Source organism: Electrophorus electricus, chromosome 11 (genome assembly GCF_013358815.1).
Source record: "Electrophorus electricus isolate fEleEle1 chromosome 11, fEleEle1.pri, whole genome shotgun sequence".
In the NCBI taxonomy this organism is placed as follows: Eukaryota; Metazoa; Chordata; class Actinopteri; order Gymnotiformes; family Gymnotidae; genus Electrophorus; species Electrophorus electricus.
The window spans coordinates 2,238,735-2,262,347 of record NC_049545.1 but is presented as its reverse complement, the minus strand read 5'-3'; the positions used below and the strand labels follow the sequence as shown (position 1 = coordinate 2,262,347).

General features: G+C 42.2%; 1 protein-coding gene across 8 annotated transcripts; it reads left to right on the top strand.

Moving 5' to 3' along the window:
• On the top strand, positions 1 to 22,194 carry ctnnd1 (catenin (cadherin-associated protein), delta 1). 8 transcript variants are annotated; one of them, XM_035531549.1, is made up of 21 exons: positions 1 to 261; positions 7,531 to 7,682; positions 11,480 to 11,551; positions 11,696 to 11,824; positions 12,045 to 12,328; positions 12,655 to 12,930; positions 13,098 to 13,353; positions 13,442 to 13,664; positions 13,759 to 13,951; positions 14,803 to 14,920; positions 15,064 to 15,220; positions 15,658 to 15,675; positions 16,161 to 16,226; positions 16,520 to 16,647; positions 16,846 to 16,996; positions 17,489 to 17,684; positions 17,928 to 18,124; positions 18,244 to 18,297; positions 18,430 to 18,512; positions 19,052 to 19,106; positions 19,800 to 22,194. In XM_035531549.1, exons 2-21 carry the CDS (start codon positions 7,536 to 7,538, stop codon positions 19,859 to 19,861), a joined length of 2,865 nt encoding a protein of 954 aa, XP_035387442.1. In that variant the 5' UTR covers positions 1 to 261; positions 7,531 to 7,535; the 3' UTR covers positions 19,862 to 22,194. The 8 variants fall into 8 exon arrangements, with proteins under 8 accessions (XP_035387442.1, XP_035387441.1, XP_035387445.1 ...); XM_035531548.1 differs by having other exon boundaries at positions 1 to 537; XM_035531552.1 differs by having other exon boundaries at positions 1 to 537; positions 19,052 to 19,153.
• Positions 22,195 to 23,613: the final 1,419 nt, after the last annotated feature.

Below are 23,613 nucleotides of genomic sequence, written 5' to 3'. Positions count from 1 at the left end.
CCAGTCCGCGAACACATTATTCCGGACATATCAGAATAAATGACAATTAAATTGTGTGTGTTAACAGTTATAGTTTTGAACGCGTGTTATGATCTTTTTTGTTTGTTTGTGGGTTGCAATAGGCAAAATATCGTTTGAGTCTGACATCCACTGAAGAATTCCCATCCCCGCCCTATCCCGGACTGCGCAGGGGAGGGAGGGGTCAGGAGCGAAACTGGGAACGAGGAAAAGAGGAGCGAACGAGGCGAGCGAGATAGCTAGGTAGGTTTTCGAAAGCACAGCAACGTTTCTGTCCATTTTGGCCTACGTTTGTCCACATGCGTTTGAATGGGAACGGTGCAGCTAACTTAAGTAAGGAAACGTCGAGCGTAGTAGGCCAGACACTTTGTGTGGCGCAGCGGGCCAGGACGCCCACATTTACAGCCGCTGGAATTACAATTACTTCCTAAGTGCTTGGAAAATCGGTAGCTAGGCTATCTGGAGCCTGTTTCTATAGGCCAAGACCACAACCACACATCGGACGTGCGCAAAACAAAGGTAGAATTTCTGAACTCTTTATTTTTAATTTTTTTAAGCGCATGTGAGTGAAAATTTCTGTCGTCCTAAAAAGGTTTGGGTTTTCGCTAATGCGCTCCTTGATTTGTTGGGTCGGAAACTTAAGTTACCTGGACAACGTTAGCTGTCTCGTTCAAAACCTAACGCTAGCTAAATATTTTAGCAAGTTAGCATGCTAGTAAAGTTAGCTAGCTAGTAACTCTACCTAGTTTGCTAGCTAACGACTGAACAACTACGATTCGCGTTTGATTCAACTACTGTAAAAAATACCATTTTAAAGAAACGTGGTAATGTTAGGTTTAATCTGGACCGTTCATAGGTTTATAACCCACAACCTGTTTGCGTATTTGTGTGTCGCATAAGGAGCAATCCCAGCGGTGAAGCATGCAGCCGAGTCGGTGGTCTGTCATATTTTCGGGATAACTTGAATTGAAGTTCTTGACTTTCGTTTAGTTGCTTATATTCTTGGTAGTTCTTTTTGTAACTAGCTAACCAAAACAAATTTGTTTCGTTGACACAGTTTCAAAAGGCACTTGGTATTTCGGTGCCAATTTAGCTAGCCAGCCAGCTAACAGTGAGGTACTTTTCCTACCAAAACCACTTCATGCTTGGTCCGGGTCCAAGACATATTGATTTCTTTTTCGTTGCACACTTTTTTTTGTAATTTGGCTGACATGTTGATTGTATATTTATTCTAGGCATTAAGTGGGATTTTATATTGTTCACTGTGTTTTTAATAAATCTGCAGATATGCGTGTATCGCAAACGAAACGGTTAAAGGTAAACGCGAGCTCGGATTGTTTTATCAAGGTGGACAAGGCCCGAGTCAACACCTGCACTTGCGGAAGTGCTCTATCGAAATCTGACTGGGCACCAGTTTCGAAGTATTGGTTGGACATTAATTAAAATTTAATCATAACGTCAGCTAGGTAGCTACTTTTTACTCTTCTGTCCGAGTATTTTTTTTTAAATATCTTTTGTTACATGCGATTTAACCTGACATGCAGTCATCATTCGGCAGATTTGCATCCGTAACTAGACTGAATTGTGCAACTAAAAGGCGAAACACGGTGCTTCGTTATTTTAACTTAAACGGAAAGTTGTCGCCAGCATCCAAGTTTGTAGGTAGGAACCTGTTGAGTAGCTCTTCGATGCATGGGCGTGTGTGTGTGTGGGGGAGGGGAAGGGACAGGCGTGGTCGGCTGTTTTCTTTGTAACTCCCTTTTTGCATTTGCACACAATGTAACCCCCCGGTGTAAAACATGAGGTCAGCGCATTACGGGACTACCGACTGATCGCTTACTAATTTCCCGGTTCGTCCGACTTTGGCGTGAGTCATTTGCGATGGTGGTGTAAGTGTCCGAGGGCGAGCTCTCTACTTAAAGGTAGACATGCTTGGGATTTTTTCCCGATTTCCCTGCGGGTGTGTCTACCTTGACCTGTGGAGTCCAGAAGGGGACGGGACATGTTAATACTCGCAGGTTTTCTCGGGAGAATGCACAGCGTATCTCCAAGTACCAGACTGGGTTTGTGAAGAATGGCCTTGGTGGCTGATGTGGTTTTAAACCAGTTTGAGTGCGCTTTTGAGACGTATCATTTTTGAAACGCTGTAATGACTGGGTTTACTGTTACACGGGTGTGTCCGTCAAACACGGAAGGGTTTGAGCACTTTTAAAAACACGTACAGTTAGTTCCTCCGCCTGCGGTCACCTCACTCTGTCTGTGTTCGAAAGTGTAGAATTTTGAGCGGAAATGTAACGGGGTAAAACATAAGCTTTAAAGGAAGACGTCCACTGCTTTATTTACACATTTTTCCCGAAGGAACAACCCCCCCCCCCCTCCCCAGTAGGAATGCATGCTTTAAAAGGCTGTGTCATCGGCTCTCCGGTTTCCGGACTGTGCTGACCACACGCCTGAAGTAATGGTGGACTTAAACGCTATAGAGTTTGTAACTTCTTAAATTATGTGTACCCCAAGTTCTTTACGTGTTAAAAGTACCGAACTTTTAATGTACGTACGTAAGTTATTGTTGGTCAGTACAGGGAGTGTTGAGTATGTGCTCCAAAGTTCGAGGTATTACTTGGAATCGGGCCAAACCAAAAGGATTGGCTTTTCACATTCAAATGTAAACCTTAGTCAGCATTAACACTGTCTCTCATGGATTGACTAGCTAAAATACTATAATGGACAAATGTAGAGGGTGTCTGTAAAATGTTGGAAAGTCTTTCCCTCTGTTCGCAAGATTTGATGAGATTTTTACAATAAACCATAAGATGCATCATTAATGTTCCATTATGACAGGCACAGAAGTAAACACCTGGCAAATGCAGGTAGTTCTTGCTCTTCTCACCCATGGTGGTAGGTGGTCATACTAAATAAACCTGAGTTTCTTGTTTTCATTTCTTACTTTTTCTTTGGTAAATAGTCTATTGGTTTTAGACCTTCACCACAAATTGCTGCTGACTTGTCCTCTTTTGCTGAATGTCTCACTTAATTTAGCTTCGTTTTTCTTTGTGCCTTTACTTGTCTGTTTTGTCTCTTGTAGTTATTTGGTCTGTCAGGGTAAACTCAATTCAGACGGTGTGTAAAGACACTAATTTGCAATCACTACTACCCCCCCCCCCCCAAAAAAAAAAACAAAACCCTGTTCACTTGCCACTTCAGTGATGTATTCACACTGAACTCCACTTGCATGTATTTCATGACTTAAGATCTTTCTCGTGGTTGTAGGTTCAAGCTGCATGAGTCAGTCATTATGCTATGGTCTGATCGCCTGTGTTTGCAGTTCTAAAATTTGCATAAGTGATTAAATAGTCTAATACCTTTGCTCTCTCTTTAGCACACACACAAGGACGGAGCTAAATTGAATTACTTTGTCTTAATATAACTGGTGGCTGATGTTGCCTTTCCTGTATCTGCCAATCATAACTGAGATTTACTATGTAGATGACATCAACATGACCGTATCTGTCTGGTTTCCCTCAGTGCTCAAGGCAGTATCAGTGGGCCCTTGCCATTTAGTTGCTGATCTGAAAGTACAGATGGGTTTTTGTCAGAAATCTTGTTTTTGTAACTCTGATGTCAAAACTGAAAACACTATGCCAGGAATGCAGTCTGGCTGGGCTCATCTGTAGTGGGTAAGACCCAATAAATGTATCTTACCTCTTTGACCTAATTTCAGTGATCAGGTTTTCTTTGACACTTTGTAGTTGATTTCCTTGGTTGTTTGCCCAACAAAGCCTACATTCAAGTTTCACTGTGTTCTGGGTCAGGCCTATTTTAGAGGGATGGCTTTTTTTTCCTCCTCTGCAACAGACTTTTGGAATCCTTAGTACAGTTTCCAAAAATACAACAGCTCAGTTTTACTCAGAGGGCTCTTTATTCTTATAACTATTAGCCTAAATATTCAGAAGCGTGCTTTGAAGGTAAGACTATGCTGTTAGGCAGTGTATGTATGAGAGGGTATGTTTGAGCACTACGCCTTAGTGAGAGAAATCAGTATGAATTTTCACCTTGTTGGAAATCAGTCATGCATAATTGTGTATATTCCTGTATTTTTAAAAGTTAATTTATCAGAAACTGCTTACTGTTGAAATTCTTATTGATGTTAAAGTTCTTGCATGGAACTGTTCATTTTTCTTCACAGACAGTTTAGATTGCATGTGTGTTCATTGGTAACTTGAGAGTTCACAAGTGCAAGTGAGAGTGTTGCAGGAAAAGGTGTGCATCACAGAAACTTGTCCCCCTCAGACTGGACCATTCTGAGTCACTGCTTTTACACTGAATCCAACATTTAGACTGAGCACAGACATGGGAATAGATAGGAAAGGAGGTGGGGAATAGAAGAGGTGTGTGTGTGGAGAAGGAAGAGGACCTTTTAGGTATTTTAAGGCTGCTGGAGAGGCAGAGACAGGCTTTGACATGCCACAACACCAGCTGGAATGTGTCTACGCATGCGTAGTTTTATGATTTGTGTTTGTTCTGTTGAAGGGATGTTGTGGAAGAGTGTTGGAAAACAGTTTCAGTAGTCGATGAAGCTCACTGCTGTGTCTGTGTTTTCAAGGACATCCCCCTCCCCACCCCCCATACACTCTTGGACACACATTTACTATTGTTCCCCTAACCACCAGATGGACAGCTGCAAATATTTTCTCTCTCTCTCTCTCTCTCTCTCTGATTTTGTAGTTGCTGCAGTGGGGCTAAGATCTATTAGAGTACACTGCTTACACATGTCTGAGGAGGGTACATGGCTGCTGTGCTGTTTTAGCATAGTTTTGACCTTGGCTGGAGCGAGCTTCCCTTTCGCGCTTGCTCTCATTTTGGAAGCTACTGGGGTTTTTTTTTTGGGGGGGGGTTGGTTTTGAAAGATTCTTTCTGGCTGTTTGTTGATTGTTTGAGGGACTCCAGATTTGTGATCTTGGATTTTGGTTTGACTTGTGTAGAGTAGTTGGACTACACAAGATTGTTAGCAGGGGTATGTCTCTGACTCTGTTATGAATGTCTTAAGCTGAAAACCTGCCCTTCATCTTTTGCCAGTAACTTAGGTTGATTGTCCTGTAGTGGCATGTAGTGTTTTCAGGCTCAAGCGTCGTCTTTCAGTGCAGTTGTTCCTCGGCCTTAAGTATTCTCTAAGGGTATGGCTATGGTAGGCCAGGTTCCCATCCTTCCCTGCTGTGACCTGAAGTGTGACTGTAATGAAGGTGAAGCGTTCAATAAAGTTGCAGTCGAGTACTTGAGTACACAAGCACATGTATTTCTAATTTTTCAAGCGACAACAAATTTCATAGTCTACAATACCCAGTGTGATTGTGTTTTGGAGCCTTTATACTGGTTTTCAAAAGCTTGTGAAGCCATGGAGTTCTACCTTTCTCTTCTTGTGAAGACATTTGCCGTGTCGAGCTCTGCACCCAGAAATAGAGCACTGCAGGATAGCAGCAGCTTCTCACCTGCCATTCACACCGTGTGGCTCCCTCCTCATCTCAGCTAACTGGTGCTAATGAGCAAGTGCAGATCAGCACAGCCATTTATTTATACACCGCTCTTATGTTAAGATGGTATCCAGTAAGCGAAACCTCCAAATGTCACTGAATAACCGCTTGTGCTGCAGAGTTTGAAAGTGCACCTGCCACTTTAGCACCCAGGTCTGAAGAGGGTGCTTTTGCTACTCAGTATCAGCCTGGGCACTCCCATGTTACCAGCAATAGTTTTTTTTTTAGCTGTTCTGAAAATGTTTTATGGCTGGTTCAAAAGCTTTAAAATTGTCTTCAAATAATTACCCCTGTATACCTTATTGTACACGATGGCGCTTTTATGAACAGTATGGAGCACAATAGTTAAAATTACATAACCATTTACAAGCTAAACTTGACATTTCTAGACACAATAATAAAAAAATCAAAATCTAAAATTATGAATAAGGAAACTCATATCCATATCAGCTGTACTGAAGGTGAATAAATAATTCATTAGATGGAAATGACAGTTATTGTTAAAATGACCTTTCCATTTGCTTTAGGACACTAATATTCAACACAGACTGGGGCAGGTGATTTCATGTAATAAATCCAATAGTCTTTTATATTGTACATTTTTAATATGCTGGCTGTCACTTTTAATATGCTCAAGTTCTGAATCATACCAAATCTTTCCTTGATTAAATTTAAAGGCTGAATACTTATAAGAAGAGAACAGGTTCATGTAGAGTAGGCAAAGATGCTTTGTAGCATCTCAGTTTTTCTCAATAAAAATAACTGGTTTGTCATATCTGCATGGGCTGGTTCTGTCTGTGTGCTTTGGGGTTGAAGATGTTGGCCTTGAACGGGACTTATCTGCTCCTGGATTCCAGCGACAAGTGAGCTATCCCCCTTTTTAGTGGAGGGAGTAAGTGGCCTACTTTAACAATGGAACCACTGAGGGCTTGTGGATTTTTTTTTGTTGTTGTTTGTTTTTAAGTAGAAGCAAAGAGGAGATGAGGATAAGCTATTCTCTTCGGTGAAAGTGTGTGTGACTAAATTAAGGCAGCCAAAGAGCACTGCAACCGTATCAGTGCTGTTTGTTCATTTGACCTCTCTGACTGTGAGTAATGGTAAGAGGTTGAGAGACTTCTGAAATACTTTTGCTTCCTCCTAGTAACATACCAGCTCTGAATGAACTTCATATTCACAGGCTCTGTGTGGTATGGTGGTAGTGTAAATGGACTCTGTCTAATAGTGAGCTGTGTTGTAGTTGTAGTCTGGTGTGATATGAGAAGACCTTGGCTTCTTCTATGTTGTGTCTGAGGTCATTATGCCTGCCTGAACATGATAGATCTCCCTCTTTCTCACACACACACACGTTAATCATCTTTCTAAAAAAACCAGTTTGGTTTCCTGTCGATGGCGCTGTGTGCGCTCACTGCCGATGTTGGGACACTCGTTATAGAAATGTTTGTGTTGGTGCCTTTCACTTTCTTCAGATATTGGGAATCCAGTTTTATCTTTCTAACTGTTCTCAACCTGACTTTTCAAAAGCATAACCTTTCACTAGCCTTCTGATTTGTTTAACTTCAAGTCCAATATTTTAGGCATGTGTGCAGATTTATAGCCGTCTTTTTTAGGACGAAATATTCCAAAACCGTTCTTGAACTCAGAAGGAAAAAAAAAAAACTTAACATGACGTTACGCTGCTTACTAGATAACACGGTAGAAGCTGCTATCTTTTCACTGCTATGCTGGGAAACTAGGCTCCTCTGTTGTAGCTGTCAGGGTAACTGTGTGCTTGTTAGTCATACTGCCTCTGTAGTTCCCTCTGGGAATATTTCCTCCTTTTCCAAAGTACAAGTACCTTTTTTTCCTTTGGTGGTTGTGTGTCAGAGAGGGTGATGGCATCCTGGACCATTGAGAATAAATGTGAATGAAGGTGTGTATGCAGTGGGGTGTGTGTGTGTGTGTGTGTGTGTGTGTGTGTGTGTGTGTAACACTTTCTTTTCTCTCTCAGTGTGTATGGAGCAGTGTGAGAATGCCGCATCTCTCCTGGCGTCTGTGCGTGAACAGGAGATGCAGTTCGAGCGTCTGACTCGAGCTCTCGAGGAAGAGAGGAGGAGTGTGGGGCCCTCCGGCACACTGCCCCGCCCCCTCCCCACCCTGCAGGTAACCAACTAATCATGTGACCGCAGGGGTCATTCGGCATTGTGCCGTCCCACCTCCCATTCTGAATCTTTTTGTAAGCCTGTGCTGTCCTACGCCACCCGCACCTGTGAATCTGTTCGTGTTGACATCCATGGTGACCATTATCCTACATCATGTCCATTGCATCATTTCCCTTATAGTGCATGATGACTCACCACATATGTCATTTCCCCTCATTTGTATTAACATCACCTCTCCCCCCTCCGTCCCTTCATTTGCATTAGTTGCATCCTCTTCCTGGTTGCCTTTATCACACCGTTCATCTTGCCTTACATCTTCCAAATCACTGTGTAGTACAGCATGTGCATCATTGCATCACTGGAGGAGCACCGGATCACATCACCTAGGATCAGCTTTCTTGCAGCCATTGTGCATGCTGCTGCTGCTCCATCTCCACTAAACGATCATGTGCTTCACTCATCGTTGTTATATTTAGGTGTTTTCTCCATGTTTTTCTTCAGTATTCACAGAAGCATGCTTGTATTACATGGGTGAAACCTTTTATATTTGTTTAACTGAACTTGTGAGATGGTTGCTAGTGGCTCACCTGAGAAGACTCTTCCTTGGACCAACACTGATGAACTTGACTAGAGGGCATCTGATTCCAATAAATTTGGGACATGATTTTGGTACTCTGCTGCATCTCTGTATGAAAGTCATTTTAGGAAGAAGCTTTTAGGATTTTGCAATCCTGCTGAGGCAATACCTTGCAAGGTATGATCCTGTTCAGTTTCCACAAGCGAACACTGTGGCTGATTAGATGGAATGTGGCTTTATCAGTTGTACAAATGTGTTGACAAAGGGTGTTGAATATGGTTCCATGTAGAAGCAAGCATGAATATGCAGGTTTTCAGAAAGAAAGCTACTAGTTCTGTAATGATGGGGGGGGGGGGCATGCTTCAAGAACTGCAGCTATGTGCTGCTTTGCAGCTGATTTCATTTCAAAATGGCATTTCCCCATATGGCATGCAGTTGTTGTGTTCACACGTTCCTCAGCCACATCTGACCTGAACACCTTTTGCCATTTCCTGTCACAACAATAGTAATGCTACAAACTAGGATTTATTTTAAGGCTTTCATGGGGGGGATGTCAGGCACAGAGACATATTTTGTCTTTTTTCAATTGGTGATTTAAAAAAATAAAATAAAATAAAATTCTACGAACTAATTCAAATACTTCTCTATACATAAACCATTGGAAATGTTTTCTGAAAGTATTCAGACCCCTTCTGTTACATTACGCTAAAATACATTTTTCTTCATTGCTCTGCAAAAATGTATTGAACAAGCACAACGTTTTGTAAATTTAAAATATTCAAAAATGAAGTCACATTTACAGAGGTATTTAGAAAGTTTACTAGGCACTAAAGGACACTCGCAGGCTTGTCCCAATGCTACCTACCTTGTCTTGGCTGTGGGTTTTGAGTCTTTGCCATGTTGGAAAGAGAAACTTTACCCCAGTGTGAGGTCCAGTGGGCTCTTGAGCAGGTTTTCTTCAAGGATATCTGTATTTTCATCCCATGTAATCATCTTTCCTTCCAATCCTGACAAGCCTTCAAGTCCCTATGGTTGAGAAACATTCCTGCTGAATGGTGCTGCCACTGTCATACTTCAACGTGGGGAAGGCATTGACCAGGTCATGAGCAGTGTCTGGTTTACTCCAGATGTACTTTAAGCCAAGGGGTTTGGTTTTGGTTTGATAAGACCACAGAATGTTGTTTCTCATGGCCTGACAGCCCATTAGGTGCCTTTTTTCAAATTATAAGCAAGCCAATATGTACCTTTTTATTGAAGAGTAGCTTTTGTCTTGTCCTGGCATGTTCTCCCATCCTCACACAGGGAGTGTAGTGTGTTTTAGTGACCTTCAGTTTCTTGGTAATCTCCCTAATTAAACCCTTTCTGACGATTTGCTCAGTGTGGATGGGCAGTCGCTCAGTGATATGAAAATGCTGCGTTCTTTGGCGGTTTCAAAGCTGCTGATTTTTGTTATTTATATTTAGTTTTTTGATGCTCTTCTTTACATCTGTGTTTCAATGGAATCATGTTGGATGTCCATTAATAATTACTCACAATCCCAAACTTCTTTGCTTGTTTTTCCTGTCATTCTGCTGTGGGGCTTTTATAAAGACAAAGCCTTTCTGAATTATGTCCAGTCGACTGAATTTACCCTTTAAGGTCACTGGTGGAATTGGGGCTATTGTGAGCTCAGTTTCCTAGGAAATGTCACAGGAAAGGTGTCTCTGCTTGTATAAATGTAACATTTCAGGTTTTGATTATTGTTTAACTAAATATGTGAATCTTTGTAAAAACACATTTTTTGTTTCTATATTTTTTGCAGAGTGATGAGGAAAATGGAACTGAATTCATTTTTGCTTGAAGCTAGAAAAAATTTAGGAAGTGAATATCTTCTGAATACACTGTAAATATGTGCATATGAAGGTCTTTTGTGGTGCATTTTATGCGTTTGTTCCTTTCATGGAAAAATGTACTCATACTTTAGATTTAAGGTTGTGTACTTCAAAAACTCAGGTCAGACAGTCCTGCAAAGACATGAGTGTCTGAAAGCATGCCTTGAGCTCTCTTGCTGAAGTTGATAGGCAACCAAATGATGATTTGGGCTGCTTCGCCATCTTGCACATGTGAAATAACTGTCTGCTTGAATGCTAGACATGTACTTGAGAATGGGGGGGGGGGGGTGGTTGGGTGTTTGTAGGCAATTTCTGTGAATGGGTGGGGTGGGGTTGGGTTTTTTTTTTTTTTTTTTTGGTGTGTGTATTTAAAAAAATAAATAAATAAAACCCAACCACTGAATCTAGTTCAAAGTTTGTCATGTTAGTTGCAGCAAGCACGGGCAAATCTCCCATGATTAATTGGGGCTTGTATGCCCAGAATCCCCCTGAAAGCCCTGATGGTTGTGTGATAAAGGACCGATAAGAGAGAAGAAACTGGTTCTGTCAGTGACTTGTTGAAGGAGACTACAGAGAAAGCCTTGACCTGAACCGGAAGTTGCTCAATATTTAGCAGGCGTTTAACTATTACAGTCTTCTGTCGCCTGTCAATGACACATGCCGCTCCCTTTTATGGTAGTCATACTGCTTCATAGCCTCCTGTAAGTGAGATAATTTCTATGTAGTATGGATTTCACTCCTTTTTACACTCATGCACATACCTTTCTGTGAGCCATATGCATTGTTGTGCACCTCTGTTGCCTTGACTTCGATTATGACGATAAAACGGGTACACAAGACAATGGTTTTGAAATCCCGGCATCAGCTGCATCTCTCCTGTGTTGACATATTTGTGGCAGAAATGAAGATGCCGGGTAGGCTCTGGGCCTAACAGGTTCTCACAAGCCTGCGCCTCGCCTAGACCCTTTTACCCAGCTCAGAGGCTCCCTCTGAGGAATGGAATGAGTACTGTGCTCATCCCTTTTTTGAATTCCTCATGGAACTGTGTGTGTGAGGCAGCCTGCTATCTCATAGTTTCAAGATTGTGCACCATCCTCCTTATTTACAAACTTCCTTCATACAGCTGTTTTGTTAAGGAAAGTCTGTCTGTGGTGGTGTGTAGTAAACTGATATATAATGCCAATTCTTGGGTCTCCCAGAAACTTGCTGCAGCTCTGAATGTTTGGAATAGCTAAGCAGCCTGCTCACTGGCAACTATGACACCTCTGCCATAATCCTGCAAATGTGTGCCTGTGTAGATTTTGTTAAATCTCTCTCTCTTTCCCCCAATCCCCCACCCCCTCACCTCAGAACGGGCGCATTCCTGGTGATGCGGAGTTAGAGAGACTCAAACTAAACGAAGGATACATCAACGGGACACAGGTAGGACTAGGAATGTGGTGTGTCTTGCCCTTGTTTTGTGGCCAGATGGAGTTTTGTAAGACAGGAAACATCCATACAGTGTATAAACAATATTGAGTGTCAGCATGCATGCACATATGCATTTTATGCATGTGTCCTTTACAGTACAGAATGTTGGATCCAGGTCATGTTGTTGAGGAGACTGTCACAGTAGAGGAAGACCCTCGGGACACGTCGCCGGTCATATCTGTTGAAACCAGCGAGGATGGCACTACACGCCGCACTGAAACCACAGTAAGTACTTTCACACGCCTCCATTTCCACATCAGTACCCTGTCCCGACACCTTTGTGGTTTACACAAGTTTACAGCTCACTAATTCAGCAAGAGCCAAGGAATAAGTGAGAAATCTAGAGGTTGCTATCTTTTGCGCTTCTCTCCCTGTGTGTTGTAGTTCATTACCACTGTAATTCTGACAAGGGAGGAAAATATAAACTTTTACATTTTCTTATCAGGTCAAGAAGGTTACCAAGACTACCACAACTCGAACAATTATCCCTTCAGTCTCTGACACACTGTCACTGGATGGCACTGGATCGGTCACTGGTATGGGTGGTTATAATGCCCCAGTAGACCGCCTGTATAGGCCGCCAGGTGTACACATGGATTACCCAACTGCTACAGTCCCTCGTAATTACCACTATGGACCACCAGGGGGGTACGATGACTACCGCAGTGCCCCACCCTCTGAGACCTATGCAAGCCTCACTAGAGGAGCCCGCATGGAAGATCGCTACAGGTATGTCAGTGTGTTGGTCATGAGTTAAAATAGAACCTCATTTAAAGAATATTAATCACTTGTTTATCATGTAAAATTCAGTACTTCTGAAGCAAGAGTGCAATTTTAGAATGCACCATTGTGGTTTATTTATTTTTGTAAATTTTGTGAGGTTGCCAATTTTAGATAAAGATTGTTCCTGTTTGTTGTTTGAAATTGCAATGTGGCTTTGTAAGCAATACAAACCCAATATTTTAGGTGTGATGGTAATAGTCTGAAGCGAGGGCATTACCGATCCTATATCCATGTTTGTGGTGTTCTTGGTGAGCATGTGTCTGTATCTCCAGACCTGTGGATGGCTATCGAACGCTGGACTCCGGTTACCGTGCACACAGCAGGCCCCAGCTGGACCCATATGCAGCCCAGCCACAGGTGGGACGTATGGGCAGTGGTCTTGAGATCTCTGGCATGCAACGCTTTGTCCCAGAGCCTTATGGCCTAGAGGATGACCAGAGAAGCCTGGGATATGATGAGCCCGATTACGGCATGGGACCTCCTATTCACTACAGCACCATGCCTCGGCTAGCGCACGCACACCATGCGCCACCCCCGCGTAGGGCAGGGTAAGTGCATGGGGGTTGCATGTTGGTGGGGGTCCCTGTTGTGGGGCAATATTGTCCCTTACCACTGTTAGATTACAAAAGAACTTTTTAGGGAATAAAGCTGACCGTTTGTGTTTGGTCTGTGCCAGAAAGTGATTACTCTTTGTGACTTATTTGTGTGTGTGTAGGTCCTATGAGGGAACTCTGGATGGGGATATGAGTGGAGCAGGGGATATGTTTTATTGGGGGGCAGGTGCTCCTCTGGCTCAGGGAGAGAGGGGCAGCATGGCATCTCTGGACAGCACACTGCGCAAAGGTCCCCCCCCAACGTCATGGAGACAGCCAGAACTCCCCGAGGTTATCGCCATGCTTAATTACCGTCTAGACCCGGTTAAGAGCAATGCTGCTGCTTACCTTCAACATCTCACCTTTAAAAATGATAAGGTACATGTGTGCACTCTCAGGACACATACACGGACATACACTAGATGAGACAAAAAAAAAATCTCCCATCCCTCCCCCATGTATCCAGTTGAAGTCAGAAGTGAGGCGTCTGAAGGGCATTCCCGCACTGGTGTCCATGTTGGACAATCCAAAGAAGGAGGTTCATCACGCAGCATGTGGAGCTCTGAAGAACATCTCGTATGGACGAGACCCCGACAACAAGATCGCCATCAAGAACTGTGATGGAATCCCCGCATTGGTGCGGTTATTGAGGAAGACCAGAGATCAGGATCTAACTGATACCATCACAGGTACACACCCATGGTCACCCCTGCCCCCCACACACCCATACCCTACGTACAGTAACTGATCATGGTGGTGATGGGTCCCCCTCGCGATCCTCAGGCACGCTGTGGAACCTCTCGTCTCATGACTCTGTGAAAATGGAGATTGTGGACCACGCGCTGCATGCGCTGTCTGATGAGGTGATGGTGCCACACTCGGGTTGGGAGAGGGGTAGCGACGGCGGAGAGGAGACCTGCAAGCCGCGGCACTTGGAGTGGGAGACGGCCCTCACCAACACAGCCGGCTGCCTGAGGTACTGTCTGAGGAGAGGGCGTGAGCCAGCAGAGGTGGAGAGGTGCAGAGTCGGTTAGTGCACGGGTCAGCAGTGACATTTGAGAAGACAAATAAAGTAGAAAAGGGTTTATCATTATTATTATTTTCTGTAAGGGACTGAGAGTAGAGGGGTGTGTGTGTGTGTGTGTGTGTCTCTTGTATCAGGAAGCTGCTTCGTTTTAAACAAGAAAGAGGGGAAGTTGAAAGGGAAATGCTTTCTGTATTGAGACAGTTGAAGGGGTGGGGGTGTGTGTGTGTGTGTCAATGCACTGTGAAGCAGTGTTGGGACAAAAGAGAAACGTGATCTCTAAATCCACTTATTTTTTTCTTGAGTGCCCCCCCAATTTCCCTTTTAAAAATCCCTCTGTTCACTTTTGCCTTCCACCGATTACATTTACACTGAGCTAAACCTCTTGGTCTCCTTTTTGCTGCTGTCTTGCCTTTTTTCCCACTTTTTCGCAAGGGTGTCATGTCCTTTAACAGATTATTATTACAAACCCGTTAATGGTCAACTTAACTAACTTCTAGGAACTGGAGTTAAAATGTTCATCAGTGTTTGGTGTGCTGCTATTTCCTGTTTTGTCCTAAGGACCAATCATGTTTGTGCTGTCGGCAGTATTTGCATATGGGGAAAAACAAAGGTCAAATTTGGAATAATCGCATGAAACCTGCTAACTAAAATTTACATTCATATTTAAAAATTGATGCATACTGCTCTTGCTCCTTTCCTGGTCTTGTCACCAAAATATGACATGAAGAGATCAGCCAGATTGCGAATGAGTATGTTTCCTCCCATTGACCTTCAATGCAGATGTCTCTTACTCTCTGCAGGAATGTGAGCTCAGAGCGGAGTGAAGCCAGGAGAAAGCTCAGAGAATGCTCTGGGTTGGTTGATTCACTCATGTACATTGTCCAATCCCAGATTAACTGTAAAGATGTGGACAACAAGGTACTATTGCTTAAAACAACAACTTTCCTTGCCCTTATAAAGAAACAATAGAATGCTTTGCTTTATTTGTAGTAGGAATCTGTCAGGTAGGCCAGTTTTTGGAAACCTTTATTTCCTTATTCATCTAAGATTTCTCTCTCTAGTTGGTGGAGAACAGCGTCTGCCTGTTGAGGAATCTGTCCTATCAGGTGCATCGGGAGGTGCCAGGTTGTGAGCGCTACCAGGAGACTGTGCCTGTCAACCAGGGCCCTGCCCCTGCCAACCAAAAGACTGGCTGCTTCAGTTCCCGCAAGGGCAAAGGTGTGTGTGTGTGTGTGTGTGTGTGTGTGTGTGTGTGTGTGTGTGTGTGTGTGTGTGTGTGTGTGTGTGTGTGTGTGTGTGTGTGTGTGTGTGTTAGCAAGAGTAGTCATGTTTGCTGTAGCAAAAATGAAACTCAGAGTAATTGTCATTAACTGACAGTAAATTATATTTTAGCATGAAAAAAGTCATATTTAGTGAAAACCTGCTAAATATCACCACCTTTTTAAAAAGACTGCTTGTGATTCAGATCTTAGCTTTCTTGCATGTGCTTTTGTGAATGTATGTTCTTATAGGTTTATGAAAGCAAGCCCTTTGCTTTTGGTGGCTGGGGTGCTGTGGCTCTGTTTCTCTTACTGAAACCTTCTCTCCCTTTCGGTCCTCTCCTGGCCTATTCCCCTCCTCTCTGCTGTTCTTTTCTTCTTTCGGTCCTGTAACAGATGAATGGTTTTCCAAAGGTAAGCCTCTCCTTTTGTGAGCTTTGCTTGCTTCTCAGAGATCACTATTATACAGTAAGTCTTCATCTCACAATCACTCCTTGTATTACTTCGTGCATGGCTAATGGTCATTTCAGGCACTTCTAACTTTTTTATAAAGTTAAAAAAGGTGAAAATAATCATGAATGCTCAGTCTCTTGTAATTCAAATATTTTCCTGTAATGTTCTCTCTAGAGGGCGCCACAGTGTAACACCTTAACTGCACCTTTCAGCTGAACTCCGTTTATAGTTTGCGCAGCTAAAACACTGACTTCCATTTGATGTTGGAACAATGTCACCTTTTGGACTTGGCATACTCTATCAAATTTGTAAAGGCAGATGTGGCCTCGTTAAGTGGATCACTTGGTCTTGTAAAACCTGTTTTGTACATCTTGCATGCATCAAGTGTTTGGCCTCGTGTGTTTTTTCATGGCTTTTTGTTGTTTTGTTGGATCTGACAATTTCAGGGCGGAAAGACGATGATGGAACTGCAGACACAATTGACATTCCAAAGAGGACCACACCAGCCAAAGGTACAGAGGACTACATCATTGCATTAAGGAAACCATGCTGACAGATTTGCCTCATATTATTGGTTTTAAAAAAAAAATTATTTTTTTTTTCTTTTTTACATGTGTGGGTAAACTGAAAACTACCACTCAAGCCTCTAATACAAGGAACTAGACATCAAATTTGCTTTTATAACATCTTCATAGTACTTCAGTTGTTTGTATTAAGTATTCTTTTCTGACTAGCACATCTGATGATAAAGAGCCGAACATGTTATAGTAAAATACATGTTTTGCCGATCACCCTCCTCCCCAAGGTTATGAGCTGCTGTTCCAGCCAGAGGTGGTGCGTGTGTACACTTCACTGCTGAGGGAAAGTAAGAACCCGTCTGTTTTAGAAGCTTCTGCGGGAGCCATACAGAACCTGTGTGCAGGTCGCTGGACGGTAAGTATGTCTCCTGACAGTCACATGACTATTACGGTACACTTTAATGATTTGCCATGGTCATTGACATTTTTGCTTTGTCATTTACACACAAGTCTTTTCAATCTCTCTCAATTTCATCTAACCGTCTTGATCGTTTTTGTTTCCTTTCCCTTTCTCAAATTTGTCTTGGTCTTGGATGACCTCTCTCTCTCTCAGTATGGGTGCTACATAAGGGCAGTCATGAGACAGGAGAAAGGGTTGCCCATGATGACCGAGTTGCTGGCTCATGGGAATGACCGTGTGGTCAGAGCCATGTCTGGTGCCCTGAGAAATCTGGCAATTGATGCTCGAAACCGTGAGCTGCTTGGTTAGTATTTCCATGCAGATTTTTTTTCTTTTGGAGGGGTGGGGTGTATTTCTGTCAAAATGCAAAAAACGCAAGTAGATAAAGTTGGAAATTTGAAAGTCACAGTAGCAAGTTAGCAAGTCTTGTGAAGATTAATCACATCACAGTCTTGTTGCCTTCACTGCTGAATGGTAGTCTTCACAGTTCATCTCACAAAGTAGGCTATTCTTGGTAGCTTCTTTTCACACTATCAAATCAATTTAGAAAAAATAGTGTTGTGGCAGTGTGATTGCCTATCAAGCATGAGCTGGCTTTTGCAAATTTTTACGAAGTTTATAAGTTGGAGCTCTTAAAAAGCAACACCACAGTAAAAATAACACATCTGTCTGCAATTTTAGATCCTTGCATCATGCACTGAAATGTTTATTATTATTAAGCCTAAAGTAGTAGAATGTTGGAATGGTTCATGTTCGAATTCCTGAATATCTCTCTCGCGTGCACTCTCTCTCTCAGGTAAACATGCCGTGCCTAACCTGGTGGCTAACCTGCCAGGTGGTGGGCAGAGCCAGCCTGTGCGTGCCCTCTCTGAAGAGACTGTGGTGTCGGTGCTCAGCACACTAGCTGAGGTGGTGGGCTCCAGTGTGGATGCTGCCAAGACCCTGCGCAGCTCACAGGGCATTGAGAGGCTGGTGCTCATCAACAAGGATGGGTCAGTAGGCACATGATTTGTCTTCAGTCCTGCGTTGGCTTTTGATCGTCTTTTACATGGATCTCTGTCTGTCTGAGTTCTCTTTGTTTTGAGATGTTGACCCTAACCAGTTTTGCTGTAGCTGCATCTGGTATGAGGAAAATATTTCAGAAGTATTTACCTTCCTTTATATGTGAGTAATAGTGAGAGATCTATACATCCAGCTTCTTGTCTGTGAGACTCTCCCATGTGCGTGTCCTGCAGTAACCGTTCAGATCGGGAGGTGCGCGGGGCTGGCCTGGTGCTGCAGATCGTGTGGGGATTTAAAGAGCTGCGACGCACACTGGAGAAGGACGGCTGGAAGAAATCTGACTTTGTGGTGAACGTCAACCATCCCAACAGCAGCAGCCGCAGCAATGGGGGCTACGAGGATAGCAGCACCCTCCCCCTCATCGACAGAGGTAAGTCACTGCTCCCCAGCCCATCCATTCCTTCACTCTCATTTCAGTTCCCAGCATTAGCCTTTCTGTATGTAGTATCTTCTTTGACGGTGTGTTTGCCCCCCCCCCCCCCCCCCCAGGTGGGAAGCAGGACCGAGACAGAAACATGATTCCACTGAATGACATGGGATCAGGTGACTCATATGACTGTTATGGAGGCACTCTTGTCCTTCTTGATACAAAAGAGCTGAAAAATGCACAAGATTTAAAATATTTTGGCTGAAATTGATTTTTTTTTTTTTTTCTGGCTTTGCTTTGTGTGCCAGATGCTTACACAACACTGGACCAGAGAGGAAGAAGGAACACTTTAGATGACACTCTAGAGCCTGCAGACAGTGACACAGCTCCGGTAAAAACATTTAAAGGACAGATTTGCGTGCTTACATCTACTCTCGCTTATGCACAAGAGCACAACTCCTGACACCCTTCTATAAAAAAGCAGAGATGCACAAGAGAAGACTCCTAAAGCATGTCTCTCTAATATGCTTTATTACATGCCTCTAATTCTTCACTGTCACTAATGGCAAGAACACACACACACACACACACACACACACACACACACACATATACATATATATATATATATATATATATATATATATATATATATAATAAAAATTAATTAAAAAAACAGAATTTCAACTAACAGTCTTGATCCTTTCTTCATTTCCTTTCACTTTCTCAAATTTTCTTTTGGTCTTCGATGACTTTCTCTCTCTCTCTCTCTCTCTCTCTCTCTCTCTCTCTCTCTCTCTCTCTCTCCTCTCTCCTCTCTCCTCTCTCTCTCTCTCTCTCTCTCTCTCTCTCTCTCTCTCTCTCTCTCTCTCTCTCTCTCTCTCTCTCTCTCTCTCTCTCTCTCTCTCTCTCTCTCTCGCACTCACTCAGGGAGGGATGTATGGGGAGAGGCGGGGCTCCATGCCCTTGTTGGACTCTTACGACGGTTAGGCCCCTCCTCACCCCCCCACATTCAGTGCATGAGCCAGCATGGTATGTGTGTCACTGCCTCCTTCCTTCACTGCATGGGCTCTCTCGGTGTATGTTTGTGCTCCTAATTGCTGCTGTTTCTGCTTACTTGGTGTTTATATGATTTTGCTGTACTTGCAGTATAGTTTGGTTGCTCCTTTTAGTGTAGTTTTTATATATCTGTGCTGTTCAGTTGTCCACTTTGGTCCCACAGGCTTGTGTAGTTGTATAACCTTCCCCAACCTGTAAGCTCTTGGTGGGTTTTGCATATGATGGCACATGCACAAAATGCCCTTCATAAGTTTTGTGACAAAATATCATTAAGGGGGGGTGGTTGTTCTACATATCCTTTTTTTTTGTTCTTTTTATATCACTATTCAATATATTGCTTATTTCAAATTAAAAATAATGAGCTTTTTAGCAGTACTAACACTAATTGATTACTATTAGGAGGTGCCAGACCTTTATTTGAGGAGTAATTTTTGATGACTGGCAAACCTGCATTTTGTAGAATGTGTAAGACTAGATGTCAACAAGCCTTGCACTTGCCACAAGCAGTTGTAGAAACAAGGCTGTTATTTTTTAAAAATTTAGACATTTGAGTTGTCTATCCCTTTGAATTAAAAGAATGAAATTTGTCTACCTATATCTCTCTTGCCTCTCTTCACAGAAAAACTGATAGTGTGTATTACTCGTGGCGAGCGTCTCCATCCTGCCTACTGTCCCTGCTGAGCCTCTGATCTCACCGTAAAGGGACCACAGACACACTAATCATTGATGGAAAAAGAGTCTCTCTCTCTCTCTCTCTCTCTCTCTCTTTCTCTCTCTGTCTCATATCCAAATGACTGACGGCCACTATTTGAGGAGGCAAACGCTACATTGACATTTTTTGTGTGGTACTGTTTGACTCATACCACTCATCTTTGCCCTTCCTGGGAAAGAATAGTTTCACTGAAACTTTTTTTTTTTTTTTTTTTTTTTTTAAATATATATAATTCTTCTGAAACATCATATGTGATGGTGGTCTGTAAAAAATAGAGATTGTCAATTGGGTTACTTCTACATTATGACCCGAGTCCTCCCACTACATCGACATTTGTGACCTCGTTTACTAATGACACCAAGTTAGAATTATGACTATTTATTCTTCCCACCACTACATTTTTACATCACTGTGTTGCCCTTCTCAGTATCTTTAGACACTAATGACTTACTTCATACTGATGCTTTTCAAACCCTTCCACTTCCTTTTTTTCTTAGGAATTTATGTAGCTGTAAGAATGGTCTGTACTTGCATTGGATATATATTTTTCCATATTTGTTTGCTTTGCAGTAGACAGTGATGAACATTTATGCCAAAACACACCACTATCTTGTAAGTGACAATTAAGGTGGGGAAACTATGTATATACAGTATCCCAAAATGTCATTGATGTTTTTGGAAAGGAATGGGGGCCATTTTGTAATTTAACCATTGCCTCATTACTAACTTACCACTTAAACAGACACCACTTGCTCTTGGTCAGTTTTCGCAGCTTGCTTCTTGTTGTTGTGATAATTTGTTGACTCTAAAGGGAGAATGGTGATGCCAATTGTTTGGTTATTGATGGAGATGCGGTTAAAGCGTAATGTTCAACTATGGTGAAAGAAACCTGTTCCAATTTGTTTGCTTGCATTGAGTACCCTTTAAGGTAACTGCAAATAAATGTCCCTTTCTGTAGTGGTTTAGAAAACAGTGGGTTATTTGGGACATTGTCATTTGGTTCCCAGTTCTCAGATTCCTCATTAGACAGGGTGCCATATTAATAAAGCACCTCAGAGTGTGAGCACAATTTCTGGATCAGTTGATTAGGATGAAAATAAACAGTAGAACATGCGATCCAGATCAGCGCTGGCACTCTGAGCTAAACCCTGTGGACCAGTTGTATCCTTTGTTTCCTGTTGTCTGAATATAGATGGGTGTGTAAATATGACGGTGTCTAACAAATTCCCCCTGCTTACTCGAGTGCCTCGCTGATCAATCTACTGGGCTCCTATGTGTGAGAGCGTGCATGTGTGAGTCTGAGCATGGGTTTTTGAAGAATGTGTGAGGAAATGCTAGGTTTAGGATTCAGTTTGGCCTCTGTTCAGTCTCTCCCCTTCAGTGCCTGTCTGTGTTGGGAGTGAATGACGGAAGATGCTTTTGGTTTTCATGTGATGAGCAAGGCGCTCTTTCCTAAAGACTGCAGATTTTGAAATGCACAGTGCGTCAGATGTAGATATTTGCTGAATGGATACTCTAGCACTAGGAGTTAAGGCTGTTTTTGATTGTATGTTGTACCCCTCTCCAACACACACACACACACACACACACACACACACACACACACACGGCCAATGATTTTCTCTGGGAGTTTTATCTTTCTCCCAGGGATTTTCCTGTGACACTACGGTTATCTGACCAGTTAAACAGTGGATTTTTAAGACGGTATCAAAAGGAAGGGACATTCCACTGTCCATTCAGCTGTCCATATGTTTCATGAACCTGTGGACTTTTTTGAGGGATGCAAAAGACTTCTTAACGAATCTCTTAAAATGACAAAATCTGATACCGGAAAAATTGAGGCTGAGCTTGGATTTTGATTCTAGCTTGATATTTAGATAAAAAAAATAAAAAATAAAAGCACATTTAACTATATATACCAGAGAATATTTGTTAATTTTATTTTCCCTCTTGGTTTTATGTCTGTTCCCTTTTTTTTTTATATATTTTATGATTGGGATAATTGTTTTTCTTGGGCTGTTGTGGGTGAATGCATATGCAATCAGTTTTATTTTTAATTAAATCCATTTACAGTTTATATCTTTTAATTAAAGACAAAACAAGGAAAAATCGTTCATGTGTCATGTATTATGTATTGTCCGTTGTCATACAGTTTATACGCAAGACTAAAAATCGCATCGTTCTGGTGATAAATATTTCATCTCTTTACATTTGGCTCCTAAACGTTGCACCTTTTTCTTTTTTGAAATGAACATGTAACTTAGCAATACCATTTTTAATAAAAGAGTGATTTTTTTTTTTTTTCCAAAGCTTTGACTTTTGTGTGTTATTAACGTTAACGTGCATATCGTTTTCCAGCTGAAATTCCTCACGCATCTTGCTTATGGTTCTGATCGAAACAGCCACTTTTGGTGAACCATGAAATGGTTTAAAGTAGTTTTCATATTTTAGGTAGGGCCACACTTCTCGTAATGATGTATTAAATGGTTAAACGTGAACTACAATTTTAATATTCTACATGATTAATTTGTGACCCAAGACGCCCACAATAAATAGTGGCGCATTTAGTTCACTGTCCATAACGGCCTTCTAAAAACGCTGTTTTTCAAAAACCGTTCAAATTGGCCGTAATTATGTAAACTATATCCTAACGACAATTTCTATATAAAACGACATTTTTTATATGAAAGGGCGATTTCTCACAAACGTCAATTACCAAAGCGGTACCGCTGGACTTCACGCGCAGGTATCAACGCCGTTTGATGCCCCGCCCATTTAAGCGTCGACCGGCGACCCTCTGACCGTTACAAAATTGGCTAGCTAAAAACCTAGCTAGTTAGTTGCAAACAAGACAAGACATTATTTAATGTCTTTTTCATTTGGCGAAGAAGGACTTGGCTACGGAGTAAAAGTTAATAGGTGGGCTGTTAGTAGACAATTTGATGATCTCACGTTAGCTAGCAACTGATTGAGCTATCAAATGAGCGCAGGCGCCACCTGTTTGTTGATTGATTGCTTGGCTTGTCTAGTTTAGCTGGCTAGCTAACGCTATGTCACTAATACTTATTCAGATTAAACTTCATTAAAGTCAAGCTTTGTGGAAAGTATACGTGATTTTCCAATTGTTGGGAATATGTTATTTAAACGCAACATGGCTTGCTACTTACCTGCTTAGTGACATGGTTCGTTTTCTGTTGTGTTGGAAAGTTTGCCTAGTGGTTTATTAATTTTAACAACGGGAACGCAAATACCATTCCTTGTTGCTGAGCTCGCATGTATTGTACGGTTTCGTGTGTAGGTAAATGGTGAAATTCATGATTACAGGACTAGATTGCCTGTCAGTGTAGGATAATTCGGCCTCCATGTCTATAAATGCATAACGAACTAGCTAGTTTAGTTGGCGTTAGCTGGTAATGTTCGCAAGTGGGTGTTTCTAATAATAGTTTCCGTTTAAGTCTATAAACTACTCCGATGGCTGAGTTTGGTAAATCTTTAATTATAATTTAACTGTGTTTTTGTCTGACAGGTAAAGAATTGTGTAGACCTATTGCGTTAATAGTTCGGTAAATATGGCATCTCTGACTTTATCATTACAGTAACCTTTTTTCTGTTTACGTTTCCACATCTAACTAATTGTTTTATGTGAAGTTCTCAAGATGTGGCGATACAGGCAGCCTGGCTTTGCCTTGCTCCTCCTTCGTGAACTACAGAAACAGCAGCA